Raw genomic sequence first — 18,829 nt, 5'->3', positions numbered from 1 at the left:
CGATTGCGCACGTGTGTGTGTGTGTGTGTGTGTGTGTGTGTGTGTGTGTCTGTCTCTACCTCTCTGCCCTTGTGTGTGACCAGTGCAGCCAGGGGTTTGGCGTAGAATCGACTGAAGCTGAATCCCAGGCAGCCGTACATGCTGTTAGCAGTGAGCTTCAGAGCCTTCTGACGGATGTCATACTAACACACACAAAAAACAAAAAGGTCACAATACGCAAGATGACTGTGTGTACACGCGCGTGTGCGTGAGACATCCATGGCAGAATTACTTATATAAATAGATGGCATTCTTGATCCAAGACTACTTATGTAGTCATTTTTCAGCTTTAGGGTTAAAAACAAACGTGCGTGCATTTGTGCCTACCTGCATGTAGAGGTCGGGGTTGATGTCCTGCTGTTTCATCAGCTGTTTGACTTGCTTGCGTCTCTCCACCAGCTTTCGGATCTCTTTGGGCAGAACACCCATCTCCAGGTCAGTGTCCGGAACCTCCGGGATTTCCTCCGGCTCGTCCTCCTGTTTAAACAGTAGGTGTTGAGTGAAACCTCACTTGGAACGTTGCATTCAGCGTCCACTAATGCCCTTGCCGTGGACACACGGAACCATCATAAGAAGTTAAGAACCCACCTCGTTCTTCTTGCGCGTGCCGGTGTGAGCCTCTCGCTGTACGGTGGTGAAGCAGATGTTGAACTCCTGGATGATGGACGGGTACAAGCTGTTGAAGTCCAGTAGCAGAATGAACTTGTCATAGAAACCTGTAGCGGGAGACGGAGAGACGTGAGCAGCAAGCACAACACACTGGAGACAGAGAGAGCGAGACACATCATCATCATCATTTTTCGACCGTGGTCGAGATCATGGATTTCACAATGCCACGCCAGACTTTCCGGTCCTTCATTGCCACGATGCATGCGTACCCCTAGCGATGACATCAGACATCAGTTTTCTACCTCTGGTCTGCTTTGAGGCAGGACTCCAGAGAAGAAGAGAAGATATAACCTCATTGTCAGCTCAGTGTCCGGCAAACTGTGTTCTTGTGTCAAACTGTGACATTGAGCACAACAGTTCAAGTCACACAGAAAGAAATAGACAGAGGATGAGCTCAATATACGATATATATTTCATAAAAAAAACATTTGTAGGACACATTCACACAAATATCTGAAGAGGCAGAAAGTGTTTTCCAAAGATTTTTTGTCTGGAGACAGAGAAAAGAAATGGTATTAAATGAAATGTGCAGCCTCTTTAAAAGCCAGAAGGAGACGTACCGACTTTGGGGTCCAGCACCAGACCACCAGCATACGCTGCCTTCTTCTTCCTCCTGCCTTTACCTGCATCGCCCTCCTCCTCTCCCTCCTGATGGGCCCACGTGAGGAACACAACCCACCACATGTTAATACAGTCCAAATTAATGAATGAAAATATCCGTCCTAACCAGGGCTGGGCAATACCACTTCAAATCAGTATATGAAGTCCCCCATATATGGGGACTAGGTTGGCAGAGGGTGTGTAGAGTCCAGGATCACATTAGATAATTGACACAGGGGTGAAAAATGAGTTACAAAATCGTCGGATAAAAATTATAGAAGAAAAAGAAATATCAGTATATAAATCTTTTCAACCATTTGATTTGATTACGATTAATGAACGATTAAAAGTGAAATAGCAGCTCTACCAGCTGACGTGTCACAATGCGACGTGATTTAGTAGAATTTCATCAATTAATTAGAATTGATCAATTTGGTGTTGATATATATACAAAAACGACTTTATGCATCTTGAGTATCCTACATTAGCAAGATTAACTCGCATATTGGTTCTATGTTTTCAGTTATTATGTGTTTGCGGTAAATAGCCCAAGCAATAGTGTTGTGTGTGTGTGTGTGTGTCATTTACCTCCTGCTGGGCCTTCTTGAAGGAGGGTTTGTCAGGGACAATGTAGTCCTTGTCGTGGAAGGCGTGAAGCAGCAGGAACTCATTCCTCTCCGCGCGACCACCCATCAGAGTACGAGACTACCGACAACACACAGGTAGCAGGATTGTAAGAGGGGGCACACAAGCACGTAATGAGACAATGAAGTGTGTTGGGAGAGGCAATTAAGCTAAAACTTTGAAATAAAAATGGAGAATCTGGGGACTCAAATTAATGAGGAAACAGCCTTAATTATATTATTTCTTATATTATTAAGAGTGCCACCTGGTGGCCAAAAGTGGTGGTGCTTGGGTGCCACTAGATTCAAATCTGTTTTTAGTATGACGTGCATCCAGTTTTGGGTTTCATTTTGACGATTTAGGATCCAATGTGTTAATAATGTGTTATCCTTTAAGCCTAAATGTCTGACTGTACCTCGTGCCATTGACCTTCATCAGGGCGATGAAGACCTCTGTAGGTTGATAAATGTTGACGTACACTTTGTTATAATAAAGGCCGTTTCCTCCTTTGTACAATTGAGTGCCCAGATTCTCATGTTCTATCCCGTCTGATCCTGGAGCACCTTTGATACGTTTAACTAGAAGTATACGTTTAACTTCTTTTGTATTTCGTTTTCTTTTGTCTTGCTACGTACAACTTAATTTGAGTTTGGGAACCACTGGAACCACTGCCATGGAGAGCAGCACCAGCTCCTGGCTGCTGCATGGACTGTATTACAGAGTTTGGTGTTGTGCGTGTGCGTTACCATGACGTTGGTGTTGTGTGTGTGCGTTACCATGACGTTGGTGTTGTGTGTGTGCGTTACCATGACGTTGGTGTTGTGTGTGCGACTGTGCGTTACCATGACGTTGGTGTTGTGTGTGCGTTACCATGACGTTGGTGTTGTGTGTGTGCGTTACCATGACGTTGGTGTTGTGTGTGCGTTACCATGACGTTGGTGTTGTGCGTGTGCGTTACCATGACGTTGGTGTTGTGTGTGTGTGCGTTACCATGACGTTGGTGTTGTGTGTGTGCGTTACCATGACGTTGGTGTTGTGTGTGTGCGTTACCATGACGTTGGTGTTGTGTGTGTGCGTTACCATGACGTTGGTGTTGTGCGTTACCATGACGTTGGTGTTGTGCGTGTGCGTTACCATGACGTTGGTGTTGTGTGTGTGCGTTACCATGACGTAGGTGTTGTGTGTGTGCGTTACCATGACGTTGGTGTTGTGTGTGTGCGTTACCATGACGTTGGTGTAGTGTGTGTGCGTTACCATGACGTTGGTGTTGTGTGTGTGCGTTACCATGACGTTGGTGTTGTGCGTGTGCGTTACCATGACGTTGGTGTGCGTGTGCGTTACCATGACGTTGGTGTGCGTGTGCGTTACCATGACGTTGCCGGCGATGTTGGTGATCTGCAGGGCCAGCGGCAGCACATTGAGCTCACACATCATCTGGAGGATGAGCTTGGCGTCTGTCCATGTCAGCTCCAACAGGTACAGCAGATGAGGAGAGTCACTGATGCACACATGTATACATGTATTACATAGGCTATACTGTATATTGCTGCTATCGGGCAGGCAGAAAACATATATCTCCATATTTCATTGTTTTAGTTCTATTTTTTTCCCTTTCATAAATTAACCCATTAAAACAGTGGTTCCCAAAGTGGGGTCCTTGAGGGAGTTCCAGTGGGTCCCCAGCTAAATGACAGTTCAGGAACATAATGGACCCTTATCGGTCTGTAACTCGTACACACTCAAGAGTTAAAATTAGCATTGATTTTACAATATAAATTGGGGTCCCAGAGATAGAAATGACATTAAATGTTGGTCCATAGCCTAATGAATGTCAAACTGGGGGTCCTTGAAATTAAATGGGTTGAGAATCACTGCTAGAGCTGTAAAACTCTTCTCTTATGGGGGTCCCTGGCATATCAGTTCAAATGGGGTTCCGCTGCCTAATTAGTGTAAATTTGGGACTGATTCTACAAATGCCAATTAGTCAGTCAGTCGTTTTTCATGTCAAGAAAGAACCCCCAAAATGTTGTTTTTTTTGGGCCACGGACTGTGGAAACAGCATTATACCTGAAACAAATGGCTGCCGCATGAAGACACACACACACACCTGTAGAGATTCCTAATGTCTTCATGTGGGATGGTGGCTCTCTCCACCTTCAATACCTGGGCCGCCAGCTCGGTCAGGTTGTAACTTTTACAGCGAATCAGCTCCTTGGCTGAGATCTCCACGTCACACACTAGACGGCCACAGGTGGCGTTCTTCTCTGCGAAGGAACCGCGACCCTGCAAGAACACATCGGCACGTCCAGTCACACGGATGTGATACATTTACATAGGCTGCCTGTAAACACTGTAGGGGTGCAACCATCCATCATTTTCTTAGCGATTATTCTATTGATTACTTTTTCGATCAATCGAGAAGCACTTTTTATATAAACAATTGACAAAAAAAATTCTATATTATGTTTTAACACTCAATTGATTAGCCTGATAAAACACTTTATACTTACTAAAAAAAACAATTGTGTGCCCCATTGTGCTTGTAGATCAGGTATTGTCATTTTTGTAAGTATTCCGCCGTAGTCTGAAAACCCACCTTTTCAGACTCCATCATGGCCCATAGCACTTACTCTACCCTAGATAGCACTTCTGTAGACTTAGATAGCATTTAAAACAGACTTATAGCATGTTATGTAGACAGCACTAGAATTGCATTGTATATAGTCATAGCACGCCATAGTACATATGTATAGCATAGTAGTATATATGTATAGTTTATACGTATAAGTTTCATTATATAGATATTCCACTGTTACTTTCTTAGCTTACGCATGTTTCATGATGAATGTTTTTTATGTGATGTATTCCCATGCTTTTGTTCTTGCTTAATGTAAGTCACTCTGGATTAAGAGCGTCTGCTAAATGCCTAAATTGTAAATTGTAAATTGTATGTTATTTTAGTTTTATTAAAGTTTATTGTCATTGTCATTTTTTATAATCAATTAAATTGATAAGTTCGATTATCAGTTTCACCCCATAACACTGCTACCGACACAATGGGTTGGTTTTCATTCTTTGCTTCGTTGCTCTTCTTTCTCACCCCTAGTTTGGGCATGTTGGCCCGTCGCAGGCGGCCAATCTTGGACCAGTGAGGGACCTTACACACGTTGATCCGCTGAAGTAGGACTTCCAGGTCGAAGCCAAAGATATCGTGACCCTGACGGAAGTGAAATTGGACAGATCAGCGTGTTGCCTAAAATCTTACACAATCATTTTACCTTCTGATGATGCCATGTTCTTATGCACATGACAATTAATTTAAGATAATTGATCATCTGTCCATAATGTTTTTCGATTTGTAAATTCCATCTATGCGATTTAATAATATGACAGTAAAATAAGGTAGCCTAATAACACAGGAATAGCTCAATCATAAGCCCAAGTCATCTCAAAATTACACAATATGCTTCTCACACCTCAACCATGACATTTCAATATATAATATAGAACAAAGACAAGTAATATAATTTTGTTCGATATCAAGGTTATCTGATAAAAAATATATTAGATTTTTCACAATACCATATTATCATCAAAATATGTAAATTGGTTAAAGATATATTGGAGTTTGTCCATATCAACCAGCCCTAGTTAGTAAGACGTTTCCTACTCACCACCAAGACATCAGGGTCGATTTTATGCATCTTGGCCAGGAAGAAGCCAAGCAGTGTCCTCTCTGTAGCTGCTATCTCCACCTTCCCATTCTGACACACACACACACACACACACAGTTAACAGAGGATAACATTATTTAAAAATGGGCAATGTGTTCGATTTTGTTTCACGTTGTAATATATCGAAATTATATTAGTTACTAAATAATTGCTTACTTTTCAAAAGATCAACAGAATCAGTTATCCAAAATATTAAAACCCCATCCATTAAAAAAGGTCTTTAGTGTTTACAATCCTAATAAAATAGTTTGTGACATTTATCTGACATTAGCAGCAACAATATTATGTGAACAAAGTTGCGATGCAACAAGTTAAAAGCTTGCATATCATCCGTTTGACGCAAAAGAAAAAAGTAGTTGAAACACGAAAACGAGAAGGAAAACAATGTGTCCATTCTGTCGAACATGGTCCAGATGATCACTCTGTCTCTGACAGACTCACCTTCTTCCTCACAACATCTTTGAAGTCATAGGGGAAGATGCAGTCGCTGGGCTTACTGACCACTGAAACAACAATTCACCATTCACAAGTGAGTATATCTGGCCAGCTTACAATTATTGCAAACAGTTTTATTTAATAAATAAATAAATATTTATTTTACTTTCAGTATGATTTAATGGACATTAGGTACTGTGTACACTGCTGCATTGCATCATCAAGGAGGTTGAGAAAATAAAACCAAAAGAAGACAAAGATGGACATTTTCCTTGCTGTAGGGCAGAGATCTTCTCTCACCATAATTTTAACTTTTTAGGTAAATTAACTAATTTACATCTTTGTTCCATTCTATAAGTATTAACAAGAGCTTTGTGACAAAATAACTACATCAGATCCATTGGAACACAGGGACAGTTTTAAACAAGGTTTCTGCTAGTGATGGCACTGCGATCACTCACCACAGAAGTGGGTCTGGTATGGCGGTCGTGGGGGGGCTTTGTCCAGATGGAACTCATGGTGCACTAGTGCAGCCAGTGACACGATCTGCATACACAGGAAAAGCTATGATCAGACACATTCTTGCATCGAATGATGCCCCTTGGACTAAACCACAACTTGAAAAAAAAATGTGTGTATAGGATATGATCTCAGGCTCAATATAATTGTACTAACACGATACATTTATATCCTGGTTTATTAACCACACCAAGCCTAGCGTCCCTACTCTGGGGATGTCATAACATCATCATCATCATAACCTTTATTTAAACTCTGAGTACAATTGAGGGGCAAGCCCTCATTTTCAATGTAGCCGAAATACAAAGCACAAAATACAAAAAACAAACTCAACAACATACACTCTACAATACAGCAATATCAAAATATGAATTGTAAAACAGAAAGTGTCCAAAGCTAGAATAAATAGATGAGACTCAATTAAAACAGTTACATTGATGAGTAAAAGTGCTAGAAATAATTTCCCTGAATTGACCTAGGGAAGGCAGTGATCTGATTTTTATGGATTTTTGGAGTTTGTTCCAATCGAAAGGAGCACTGACAGAAAAAGCTGCTTTGCCTTGCTCAGATTTTGCAAAAGGAACCTTGAGGGTCAGGAAGTCACCCGAGCGGGTCTGATACGGACTTGGGTCCGTATCAGACATCATAATGTCATGTACATTTAACTAGATTTGGTGTAGAGGGGAATAATCTACCCCAGTCAGTTAAGTATACTAGAACTTATGCAACGCCATACTGTACTGTAGCACACCGTGCCGTACTGTAGCACACTGTGCCGTGCCGTACTGTACTGTAGCACAGGGGTCTGCAATAGTTTTCACATGAAGTGCCATGTTTTACTTTTCGTGATAGTCAGTGTGCCATATACATTCGGGTGGCATGCAGATTTTTTTGTGCATGGAGAGATGTGTGCTAACAGAGTGGTTTGGTAGTAGAAGGAGAACGGATAAACGGCCATGTGCTTGTGTACCCCCTGACCATTAGGGTAGAAGGATAGGTTTTAAGTGGTTAAGCGCAGTCAGAATAATCAGATCTAATATTGTAGAATGTATATGTTGTATCATGGCACAAAGTGTGTTATACAGTATGTCAAGTGTGTGCATGTGCTTCCCAGCGGTGTGTGTGACCTCATTCTGGTGCGTCTTGGGGTTCTGGACCGTCTTGAGGCTGATGGACATGACCGTGATGGGTGGAGGCGGCAGGTCTTTGACCACCGTCACCAGGTCACTCCTCTGGGCCAGAGCCTCCACCTTACACCAGCTGACCGACTGGTTGGTGAGCTCTGCAGGGGACACAGAGGACAGGCCCGGTCAGCGAAGAGTGACAGGAATCAAGATCATTGTTTTCATATCATCAATGCCGTTTTGACAAAATACTACGTTTAATACGTTTAATCATGTCTGTTTACTTTGGACCAGTGTCAAGACGGCAGAAGAAGCCGGTAGGCTACATTTTGTTGCTGTCGGGAGGAAACCACCTTTTCTTTCATAAATCAGTGCCAGTGAACAATAACACTGATGTGTTATTGTAAAAACGCTTCTGAGAAAACCCATTGGACCCTCAAACTGTCTGCTAAAGCAACTGACCCCACCACCTCTTCCCCTCTCATGAAAGTAATTGACAATATATAGAGTCACAACACCAACTTTGATGAAGCAGTATTGCTTTGTTTTCAAAAAAAATCTTAATTTTCTGAAATTTAAAATGTGCATTTTTAATTTCCTGAAAAAAAACGAACATTTTGGAGTTAGGTGGTTTCTTCCCTGCAGCAGAGATATGGTTCTTACGTGGCGTCTTGATGTGGAGCCAGCAGGGTCCTTTGATCTTCCTGCTGAGAAGAAGATGCTCCAGACTGCATGTGTTGGTCCCAAACACGCGGGAAAAGGTCGCCCCCTTAAGGTCGGAGGGCAGCACCGGGAACTCTGCCTGCAATGAACGAACGAATGCATTCCGCAATGATTATACAGTAACATCGCCCATTCTGCACCTTGCATCTACATGGACAGGTTGAAATTGTACTCACCGAATATCTGACTTCCAAGTACTCGCTTTGAGTGGGCACATCAGGGATTTCAAAGGCATAGTTCTTTTCCACTTTCTATAGACAGAGACGCAGTGAATCAACATGTAACAAGTCTGCTACTACGATGTAATAAAATGACACGGATTAGATGAAATCCAAACAGAATTAGTGAAGACCTTAGACTTAAACTTCATGATCTTGAACTTCTCAGAGAGCTCATTGAATTCCTGATAGACATCCATCATTCCCACTGGCGTGTCAGACACTTCTCCTGTCTTGGGGTTCACTTTCTGCGAGACAATAACACAAGGAACAAATGAGAGTTAGGAGGGGGGGGGGGGGAAGGGCGAGATCGCAATGCAATGTTTGGCTCACAGTTTTAACTTTTGAAACAGTCAGTAGTTAAATTGCTAATCACCCCCACCAGATTTCCCACACAAGGTGCAGTAGATAAGACATTAGATGTTTTTTACTAATGGGAGGTTTCCATTTCCATCATAATAGCCCCGTGGCTTTTATTCACCATAGCTAAAGTCGCGTATGAGCTGTCCTTTCAGACTTAAAGTGGCAACTACGTCACATGGAAACAGTTACTCACATATTCTCGAGGCAGAAAGTACATGGTTCTCTCGATGTTCCTGACAGTTACACAGCAGCTGACGTGCGCTTTGGCCGACTCGATCCACACCTTCCCGAATAGGTAGACCACACCTACGTATAGGCCACAGAGATGACAGGGTTAACGTTTCTGTACCTGCCTTCCTAAACCTGCTTCAGAAATGTTGAGACTTATTTTTACCATTATAAAAACCATCATGGGGAAGTGCAGTCTTTACTGTTGGTACACTACTAAACAGGGCATGAGCGTCCCTTACCTGGTTGGCTGTACTGGTCCTCAAAGGCATCCAACCAATAGAAACGGAACACCTGCTCTCCGTCCGGTCCCTCCACCAATGGGAGTTGGCTGGAGTCTACCTGCACATCTGCAGGAGCCATGCCGATTCCTTCCTCCTCATCTTGTCCCCATGCACCTCCTATCCTGCTGGACCTGAGGAGGCATGCAACCAGGAAGATCTTAAACCCACCCAGGTTCGGTCATTTATTTATCATTATATTTTTGAGGAGCTATACTATATCCAGATTTTAGTGTATGGTCATTGGTCAGTTTTGTCCTACACAAACATTAAATTCTCACATTTGTGCTGATCTCATCAAATTTGTTATGATGTGACAGGAGTGCTTTTTTGTGCAAAACTAATGCTTGGAATGGATTCAGAATCATGTCAAACCCCTAGTTTGACATGTTACATGCTACTTAAAGCAAAAGGAAAGTTTGACATTTTTGCCTGCCATAGGATGTTAATGGTAGGGTCACAAGAAACCCCTATAAAACGATTGCCCAATACAGACAGCCGGTCAGCAAGTGGATTCATGAATGTATGTATATAGACAATATTTTAGGCCAATAAAAAAAAAGACTATATACCAAATTTCCCACCACAAATTGAACCCTTATACTGTAGTAGGGATGCCGCCGATTAATCGATTTTCCGATTAATCGTCGGAGTCTCCAAAATATTTCATAATCGAAAATCGAAATAGCCAAAATATAGGTTAATAAGTAAGGCTGCATGATATATCGAACATGTACCTTCATCAGAGTGGAGAATATAAGTATAAATCAAGTTGAGCAAAGCCACTCTTCTCTGCCCCTCTCTCTAACAGACACAGTTAACGGCCGCTTGTTAAGAGCCTGCCAGACAGACAATCAGATGAAATGAAGGCAGTTGTAGAGTAGAGTGTAGACTAGTGAACTGAACGTTTTCCGTTTATATCAAGTACTTCATACCAGCCCCTTATGAAACTACTTCTCCCCAAATCCAAATGGATTTCATTTTCCATCCTGAATGGCAGTAACTAGCATACAATGAGAACTGAGAAGATCTCCACAAACGTTTACTCATCAAAACTGATTATAAAACTGTAACAATCAATTAATCGATTATTAATCAGCAGAGCTGTCGATTATTCGATTTGGCTGATGGTCAGTTTCTGGCATCCCTATACTGTAGGTCCATTTGGTTCAATTTGTACACTCCGAGTTATGGATAGAGTTAAGTTTGAGAACCACTGGACAAGAGAAAATGTGTATGAAGAATGATGACTCACAGAAGGACTGGATCCTGGGGTTCGGGTTTGGACTCCACTTTGACTGCCGCTACAGGGACTGCGGTGGGCTCTGGCTTAGCGGGTTCTTCAGCAGGAGCCCCCTCGTCTCCCTGCTCAAACGCCACCTCCATCGGTTCGTCAAAGTCCACTCCATCAAACTCCATACCGTCATTCACTGAACAAGACATGCCGGGTTAGCAACATGTGAGCCACAATATTGTGTGCAGACTGAGCACAGTACCTTGCTGTGAGTGACATAAACCCCCCAGAAAGTAGAAACGGTTCCGTTTATTAGAATTGATTATAGATTCTTCTTTTTTTACCCCTAGTGTGTAATGTGTATCACAGAGAGAGATATAAATAAAGAGTGAATGATGACTTTAGACTAGAGTATCTAAAGAAAGGACAGCGGTAGGTATTCATTACCCTCCTCCTGGTCTGGTTCCTCCACTTTCACTTTCTTGCGCGCTGCTGGGGGGACCGGGGCAGAGGGAGGGGGGCGGGCTACTGTCCTCCTGGGTGTCAGGTTGGCAGGGAACGGCCGAGACGATTTCAGATTTGGCAGCATGGCTGAGGGCGATTCCTGCCGTTGAGAGAAATGACAATGTATTTTCTTGATCGTTTGGTTCATTTATAGTTCTCAAATGAAATGTATCTGTAAGTCTGGTACCTTCGGCATCTGTGGTTTGATAGAGAACGGGTTCATAGGAGACCCAAGGGTCTTCCTTTTCTTTAGGGTGACCACTGGAGGGGTCAGAAGAGATGGCTTCTGAGGGAAAACAAAAATACTGGATGGGTTAAAGGGCCACTTCACCTCTTTTGCTGCCCAAGTAGTCTCGCGTTAGTCGCGTAGCCAGACAACTATTCCACAATCTCCGACGGAAGCGAAATTGTCTGGCAACATGAGACTACTGCCAAAGTGACGTCCCTCAAGCGACTCCTCCATGTCACTCGCTGTCACTCAAGTGACTACTGGCCAACCACAGAGTGTCTTTTCCAGGACTTATGTTACGCACGCGGAAGCTTGACAAGCTTCCGCTCATGCTTCGCAAAGGAATCTCGGGAGAATTGTGCCTTCAATTTTGACACGGCCCCCAGAGCCGGAAGAGACATATACGTTTATGTCTATGACCAGAAGGAGGGGAAATGCACTAAAGCATTATGGGCATTGTAGGAATTCAGTAATCATTAGTCATTTTTTTCTGGCCATAGGGTGCAAATTTCTAATTGTGCTACTGTTATCTACTGCAAATACTATTATCATTGAGTGACTGCAGTTTCTTTCAGCGGTGAAATAAAGATGAACCATGGATCAATTCAGTGACACTAGCAATGACATACTATAGTCACACGTCTAAAGACATCAGACTCTGTTCAGCAGCTGAACACTCCGGGAGATGAAGGATGTTAAGGCTCTATAAGTTACAACTTTGTCAATCATACATAGGCATATCTATGAGTGGCAGCCAGGTAGTGAGTGTTTCATCAAAGATAATTTTCCATTGTGATATTTAGATTTTGTCCAGCCCATCACCCAGCCCTAAATAGAGCTACACATCAGGTTTAGTACTGGTCGTACTGTATACACTAGGGCATTCATTAAAAATAGATGGATTGATTTCATTAACACAAGTCGATTCAAATTAGGAGAAGTCGAAAGTCGGGGGGGAAAAAAAACAATTTATTTCCCCATAATATGTTTTGCTCTATGTGTGTACAGAATTCAAAATGTAGGATTGATTATTGTCATGGACGGACAGAAGTCATTCTTTCCCTTTGCATACCGCACCGGAGCGCACTCGCCTATTAGTTTGCATTGCATTCAGAATGTGCCCTTAATTAACAACCTAGTGTAAATGCAGCTGCGTGTGGCTCTCAGTGTGGTCGGTGTCCCACCAAAGTTGAAGTGCATCATGCGCTGTGTCAGAGAAGTAACAGATAGAAGCGCGCAAACTCTATCCCTAATCCCTAATATACACATACTGTAAAACAGTATGTGTTTGAACATCTGAACTGACTCTGATGACATGCGTCTCATGACAGAAGACTGACCTCAGAGCGCAGGTCCTGTAGGAGGTCTCCCAGTAAGTCATCTTTGGACAGGTCCACATCTTTCTACAAGAGACACAATCCATCACATCGTCAGACAAACACGGAACAAGAGCCCCACACACACACACACACACACAAAAACAAGCTCCACATGTGTCGCTTCTGCTCCCAGTAGTAAACACAACAAGCACCTCAGAGACACTAACAAGCACACACCTCAGCTGGTTTCTTGACATTGCTGTTCATGAAGAGGTTCTTTATGGTGTTAGGTTTGGCGACAGGAGCTTTCTTTAGGGTTGTCTTAGAGTCCTTAGCACCTGCTTTGCCTGCCAAGACATCAGACACACAAAATAATGTACTTGTATCAACTATCAAGGATGAAAAATGAAGACACGTTACTTTGAGAACCTCTGCAGTATGCAAACAAACAACAAGCATAGGCAAACACAGCCTTGGTTGTTCACCTTTGCCTTTTTCTACAACGTCGTCTGCCAGATCATCATCAAAGATTTCTCTTCCGTCCTCCACATACCCCGTTCCATCTGAGACAGCAAGAGAAGCCAACAGAGACAGTTGTTACATTATTATTCATTCATGATTACCTGTTGTTTTGTTCGTGCACAAACAAATCTACACTAAAGCTCCCTCCCTCTACACTAAATCTCTTCGTCAAAACTAGCAGACATTATCTGATATTTTCGCCAAATGTTTGGATAGGGAGTCAGGGCGCTACGGTTCAAGTGGTAAATAGAGAGGAGAGAGAGGAGAGAGAGAGAGAATATAACAATGAGAGAAGAATCAGTCGCCAGCCACAGAATCCATCCTCACCGTCATCAATGATCCAGTCATCATCTTGTCTGTCTCGCACCATCCTCGAGTACTGCTCCTCATCCACCTCCTCATAGACACTGGTAACATCCTCCACCTGGAACACACACAGGTTGACTATACAAAGGCTGGTGTATCAATAGAATAACCATACATTTGCACACCACATAGGGAATATCTACAGTACATCTCTGTATGCATGCTACATGCAGTTCTGATATTCATCATGCATGCACACAACACACTCTTAAGACCTGACCTCATATTTGATCTTCTCCCCTTTCTTGGCTTTCCTGATCTGCTCCAGTGCAGACTTCCTTCCCACTTTCTCCTTTTTCTCTCGCCGGGATCTGGAGCTGGCCAGACCATCTTCTGCAGCATCTCCTGGATGGACCGGAAGAGGCGGGACATGTGTCACATTATGATATACAGACAGATCAGATCTGTAAGCTAAGCCAAGCTAAAGCCAAAACTTTTTTTTTCTTTATAACCTAGAAACAGAGCACAGGTGAAAAATGTATGGCTGTTAATTTAACAAATGTCTTCACTGAAGCAACTTGGATGCATCTGTGCAGTTTCGCAACAGGTGGTACGCACCTGTTTCACTTGGAATAACTGTGTGTGTGTGTGTGTGTGTGTGTGTGTGTGTGTGTGTGTGTGTGTGTGTGTGTGTGTGTGTGTGTGTCTTAACAGAGATAGATAAACCCAGTAGTACAGGTGCAATATAGTGGAGATTCATTTTTTATTATTATTGATTATTAATACAATCAGACTTTTCTGTTTTCTGTCTTTTCTGTTGGCTGTCAATGGTATTGCAACTTAGATGCGGCTAGGTCTCCCCTTCCTTCCTCCTTCCTTCCTAAACATACACAGCTACAAAATATAGCTTGTCGTGCGTGACAGTTGTTACAGTACTTAGTTAATTAAACATAACATAGACCATATAACTGTGCTGTGGTTGGTATACCAACACAGCTATTGTTACAACCCCTTACTACCCTCTGTCAGTGGTTCTCAAAGTGAGGTCGAGGGACCCTCAGCGTTCCCTGGGGGGGGTCCAAATAATGGACCTTAAGAGGTCTGTAACTCAGAGCATACAAATGGAACCAAATGGACCCTTTTCATTTAATTTGTACGGTCTCAGAGTTATGGAGGTCCTTGACAATATAAAGTTTGAGAATCTCTACCCCACTATGCATGCTATTTTTTGCTTGGCTAGCTTCTTAGCTAGTTTCACTTATGCTGTGATGCTCACTCACCTCCCTCCCCATTCTCCATCTCTTTCTCTGGGTTGGACACCGGAGCCATTGGTTTATTTCCTGTTTATTGAGAGTTTATTCGCCGTTTTCAATCCTCTCTCGTAAATACGACGGGAGTCAAGTCAACAACACAACAATAGAGCATTCCGCGCCAAATCGCCTTGACGCCAGTTCCCGGGGAAAGTCATATGCAGGATATTACGCACGTATTATGGTCAGCCACTTACAGGGGTAAAGTGAAGTCTATATCCCATAGGCTCGGAGGCCGATCACGGTGTGATTGGTTAATTCGCCAAATGGCTTGGTATCAACGGTTGCCGGACAACGAACTAGCCAATCGCACTTATCGCAGCCTAACCGTCGCTCCAGGCTATGGGATAGTAGGCTCCACTCAACACTAGTGCTCCTCAATGATCTGCATTTTAGGGTCTGCACGCATGATGTCGCTGTTGTACAATATAAAAATCGCGAGAATCAGAGAATGGATATCTGTTACTGCAGTACAACATTTGGTAGTTGTTGTGTTTGTCTTAAATTTAATATAATTTAAACAAAAATCACAAAGCTGCCATCTGATTACCATGCCGATTTAAAATATTCGGAATTATGACTGAATTAAACAAACTAGCCTACTAGTACAACAACTACTATAGTACAAAAGTGTGTCTGCTTATCAGACATGAATTCGGGAAGCATCGCCTGCTTATACTATTAAATTGAACCTTGTTTCCATAGCGACCTAGTTGGACTTTTTGAGTGTTTTTGAGCACGGTGTGCTAGCTGTCCTAGATTGGAGGATGAAAGCGCGTCGGGGCGTGGTGTCTGTTGGGACTCGCCCCAGACACTACACCCAGTCCTTATGACAAAAACATAATACAAAGGCTGTGCTTGTGCATGCGCTGTCCCCCATACTGCCCTCCCTCGGGGCTTTTCAATACACTCATTTGCATGGTTCTTTTGTTGCAAACTTGCAATCAACAGTGCTGGACACACTGACAGTAAGTATTTACTTGAGTAGCCTACTGTTTAAGTAGCCTCCTTCTTTTTGCACGCATATGACCTTCACTCCACTACGTTTTAAATAGGCTATTGTACTTGTTATTTCTGACACCACACTACATTTCTAGGAAGGGACATAAATGTAGACACAATGTAGGTACACAATGTATTAGGAATGATTAATGAACAATGTCAAATATGCCTAGATCAGTGAAAATAGGCGATCTACAAGCTCACTATGCCTTAATTGCAGTATACAAGTTGTGAGGTTGTATACTATTTTCACTTTTTCCCCCGTTTGTTTTTAGGGGGAGGGGTCAAAGTTTCGATTCAGCAATGCATTGATATTAAAAAGAAAATGTAGGCTGCCTGCAATCAATAACCTGTTGTGCCCTGAAGCTTTCAGAGAATATTGAATGCTTTATCTAGGGCTCTCGCATGAACGTGACATGTGTTGCCAATTGAGGCCAATTGATCGCCTACACATTAGGCTACAGTACACAATTGAATTACACCTTAGACCTTACACAATCAGGGATAACTTAACTCTTTGTTTGAGTGGAGCTGCAAGAACTTCATCATGCATGGTGAATAAAACTTTGTATTTTCCAGTAAGGCTATGGACCTGGTAGCTGCATGTTCAGTGGTTGACAGTGGCGTAAAGTAACTATAATACATTTATTCAACTACACTGTAGTGTAGGCCTACTTAAGTACAATTTTGAGGTATTTTTTACTTTACTAGGAGTATTTCCAATGTTCAGTACTTTTACTTCTACTACATCTCAGAGGGAAATATTATACTTTTACTCCACTACAATTATTTGAAAACTTTCATTACTTTGAAGATTTTTATTATAATTACAAAACATTCAGCCCACGCAGCCCTATATACATTTCAGCCATTTGAAAATAGCAGATCTACAAGCTCAAACTGCCTGAGGCTCATGAGCACAATATCTCCCCTGGTCAAGAAAGAGGGGATTCTCCCATGCTGGATACTGGGGTTCAAATCTTAGGTTTAAATAGGCCTATAACTAACTAAATTCCTATAACTAAATGCCTATATTCATGACACATATTGATCCTCAGTACACATACAGTAGGCTACATGTCCTTTTTACAGCCAGGACAGTCCATAGGTCCAGTATACAGTATGCATTTTCATTCGGTGACAGAATGCACATGATAACTATGCAATTATTTCTGCGTTATACGCTATGTATTGACCAACCCTGGTGCAGCGGGCCAGATTGTAATTTTAAGTTGTCTTTTATATTGTTCTCATTCTATTCTTATACCGTTATCTCTATCATTATTTCATCCTTACTGCTATGACAAGTTGGATTTACTTTTATATATATTATAGCCTACTGTATGATTTGTACTGTACTATAGATAGATAGATAGATAGATAGATAGATAGTCTCTCTCTCACACACACACACACACACACACACACACACACACACACACACACACACACACACACACACACACACACACACATGAATGGCATGAAACATATGGATTGGAGGCAGCTTTAACTCTCAGTATTGTACAGTGACTGGCAGTCTGGTGTTGGTGGACCAATCAGGACAGGCCAGTGAAAGCAGCCTTACGAGGGTGTGTGTGTGTGTGGGGGGGGGGGTGTTGCACGTGGTGTTGCTGAACCAAAGATACATTGTGTCTGTGTTTGTGACTGACGGAGCAGTAAACTGACACATAAACTGGTATTATTCCCTGTAGGACATCATCGTCGTCATCATCATCATCGTCGTCATCATCATGGTGAAACAAAGGTGCACCAGCACACGTTCCAGACACACATCGACTGCTCCTCAATGTAGGAGGAGTCCACGCAAGGTAAGACAGTAATTGTACTCATTAAATAAAGATGCTCTTGCTTCTATTTATAAAATACTGCATACTTTGCCTTGTCTCAGCCTATTAACGGACTACCTCAAAATATAGGCTAACTGTAAGTGCAATTGTTTCAAAGTTTGTGGCTTCAGTCAACGTGGATAGGAATTTCTGTTTGAGAAAGATAAAAAAAATAACATGTTTTAATTAATACTGTAGGCCTACTATTCATACTTAAGGTAGTTAACAATGAATTGTCAATTCAAAATATAGGAATTTATTTTATTTGAACAACAAATTTTACTCTGAAAGAAACCTACAGTAGGCCTATAGAGGCCCCTTATAACAGATTAAATCACTTTCAAGTTGTGTAAGCTTCTGAAAGGTGTGTACACATTTGTATGCTGGAATATGTACATAATCTGTGTGTGTAGTAACAAGTCAGTGTCATTGTAACTCACTAAAGTTAACTTCAGTTCAAATGCTGTCAAAGCACCGAATTAAGCGTTATCTCACCTATTCAATTCAACACTTCCTCAAAAAAAAAACTGAAACGTAACTAAAAACCCTAAACGGAGACTCACTGCCAAAACTCAGCTATGGAAAACACAGTGATGCTCGGTGCCGTCTCTCACTTATGGTGCTATGGGCAGCTTGGCCAATCCCGGGCCCCTCATGCAAATGAGGCGGCTGCATCCGCGGTCTGATTGGAGGGCAGCGTTGTCTTCCACGCTCTCCTCTCCTCCGTCGCCATGGCAAGGGCTACTACTAGGGGACTTGTGTGCTGCTGCTGCTGTGTCGGGCCTACAACGGGCGAGGGCTCACTCTGCTAACGAGAGGAGGAGGAGGGGAGGGGAGAGAGGGCGGGGGCTTAGAGGTGGAAGAGACAGAGGAGAGAGAGAGAGAGACGGAGTGTGCTGAGGGAGAGAGAGAGAGAGAGAGAGAGCGAGAGAGGCATCGTCTCGCTGATGCTGAGTCACATACGGGGGGACCACCAGAGCCCTACCCCAGGAATCT

General features: G+C 42.6%; 1 protein-coding gene across 3 annotated transcripts in view; it reads right to left on the bottom strand.

Annotated features, from left to right (window-relative positions):
* Positions 1–15,106, bottom strand: part of pola1 (polymerase (DNA directed), alpha 1) — a 79,319-nt gene extending 64,213 nt beyond the window's left edge. For 2 of the 3 annotated variants that reach the window (XR_013966164.1, XM_080793985.1), the window contains exons 1-26: positions 14,952–15,106; positions 13,952–14,076; positions 13,693–13,789; positions 13,329–13,406; positions 13,081–13,190; positions 12,865–12,927; positions 11,483–11,581; positions 11,239–11,395; positions 10,813–10,987; positions 9,519–9,691; positions 9,242–9,354; positions 8,820–8,933; positions 8,644–8,718; positions 8,408–8,546; positions 7,748–7,902; positions 6,563–6,647; positions 6,108–6,169; positions 5,607–5,696; positions 5,033–5,149; positions 4,040–4,215; positions 3,301–3,430; positions 1,897–2,013; positions 1,269–1,356; positions 628–755; positions 367–516; positions 60–182 (exon numbers count right to left, since the gene is read on the bottom strand). Coding sequence is in view for 2 of the 3 variants with exons in the window: in XM_080793985.1 (XP_080650111.1) it covers positions 60–182; positions 367–516; positions 628–755; positions 1,269–1,356; positions 1,897–2,013; positions 3,301–3,430; positions 4,040–4,215; positions 5,033–5,149; positions 5,607–5,696; positions 6,108–6,169; positions 6,563–6,647; positions 7,748–7,902; positions 8,408–8,546; positions 8,644–8,718; positions 8,820–8,933; positions 9,242–9,354; positions 9,519–9,691; positions 10,813–10,987; positions 11,239–11,395; positions 11,483–11,581; positions 12,865–12,927; positions 13,081–13,190; positions 13,329–13,406; positions 13,693–13,789; positions 13,952–14,076; positions 14,952–15,000 (2,988 nt within the window). In the remaining variant the exon portion in view is untranslated. The remainder of the gene's footprint in view (positions 1–59; positions 183–366; positions 517–627; positions 756–1,268; positions 1,357–1,896; positions 2,014–3,300; positions 3,431–4,039; positions 4,216–5,032; positions 5,150–5,606; positions 5,697–6,107; positions 6,170–6,562; positions 6,648–7,747; positions 7,903–8,407; positions 8,547–8,643; positions 8,719–8,819; positions 8,934–9,241; positions 9,355–9,518; positions 9,692–10,812; positions 10,988–11,238; positions 11,396–11,482; positions 11,582–12,864; positions 12,928–13,080; positions 13,191–13,328; positions 13,407–13,692; positions 13,790–13,951; positions 14,077–14,951) is intronic. The other variant, XM_080793986.1, reaches the window with a different exon arrangement.
* Positions 15,107–18,829: the final 3,723 nt, after the last annotated feature.

Source organism: Protomyctophum bolini, assembly GCF_963924005.1.
Source record: "Protomyctophum bolini genome assembly, chromosome: 21".
NCBI lineage: Eukaryota > Metazoa > Chordata > Actinopteri > Myctophiformes > Myctophidae > Protomyctophum > Protomyctophum bolini.
The sequence above is the reverse complement of the archived record's forward strand: the minus strand, read 5'-3'. Positions and strand labels throughout refer to the sequence as shown.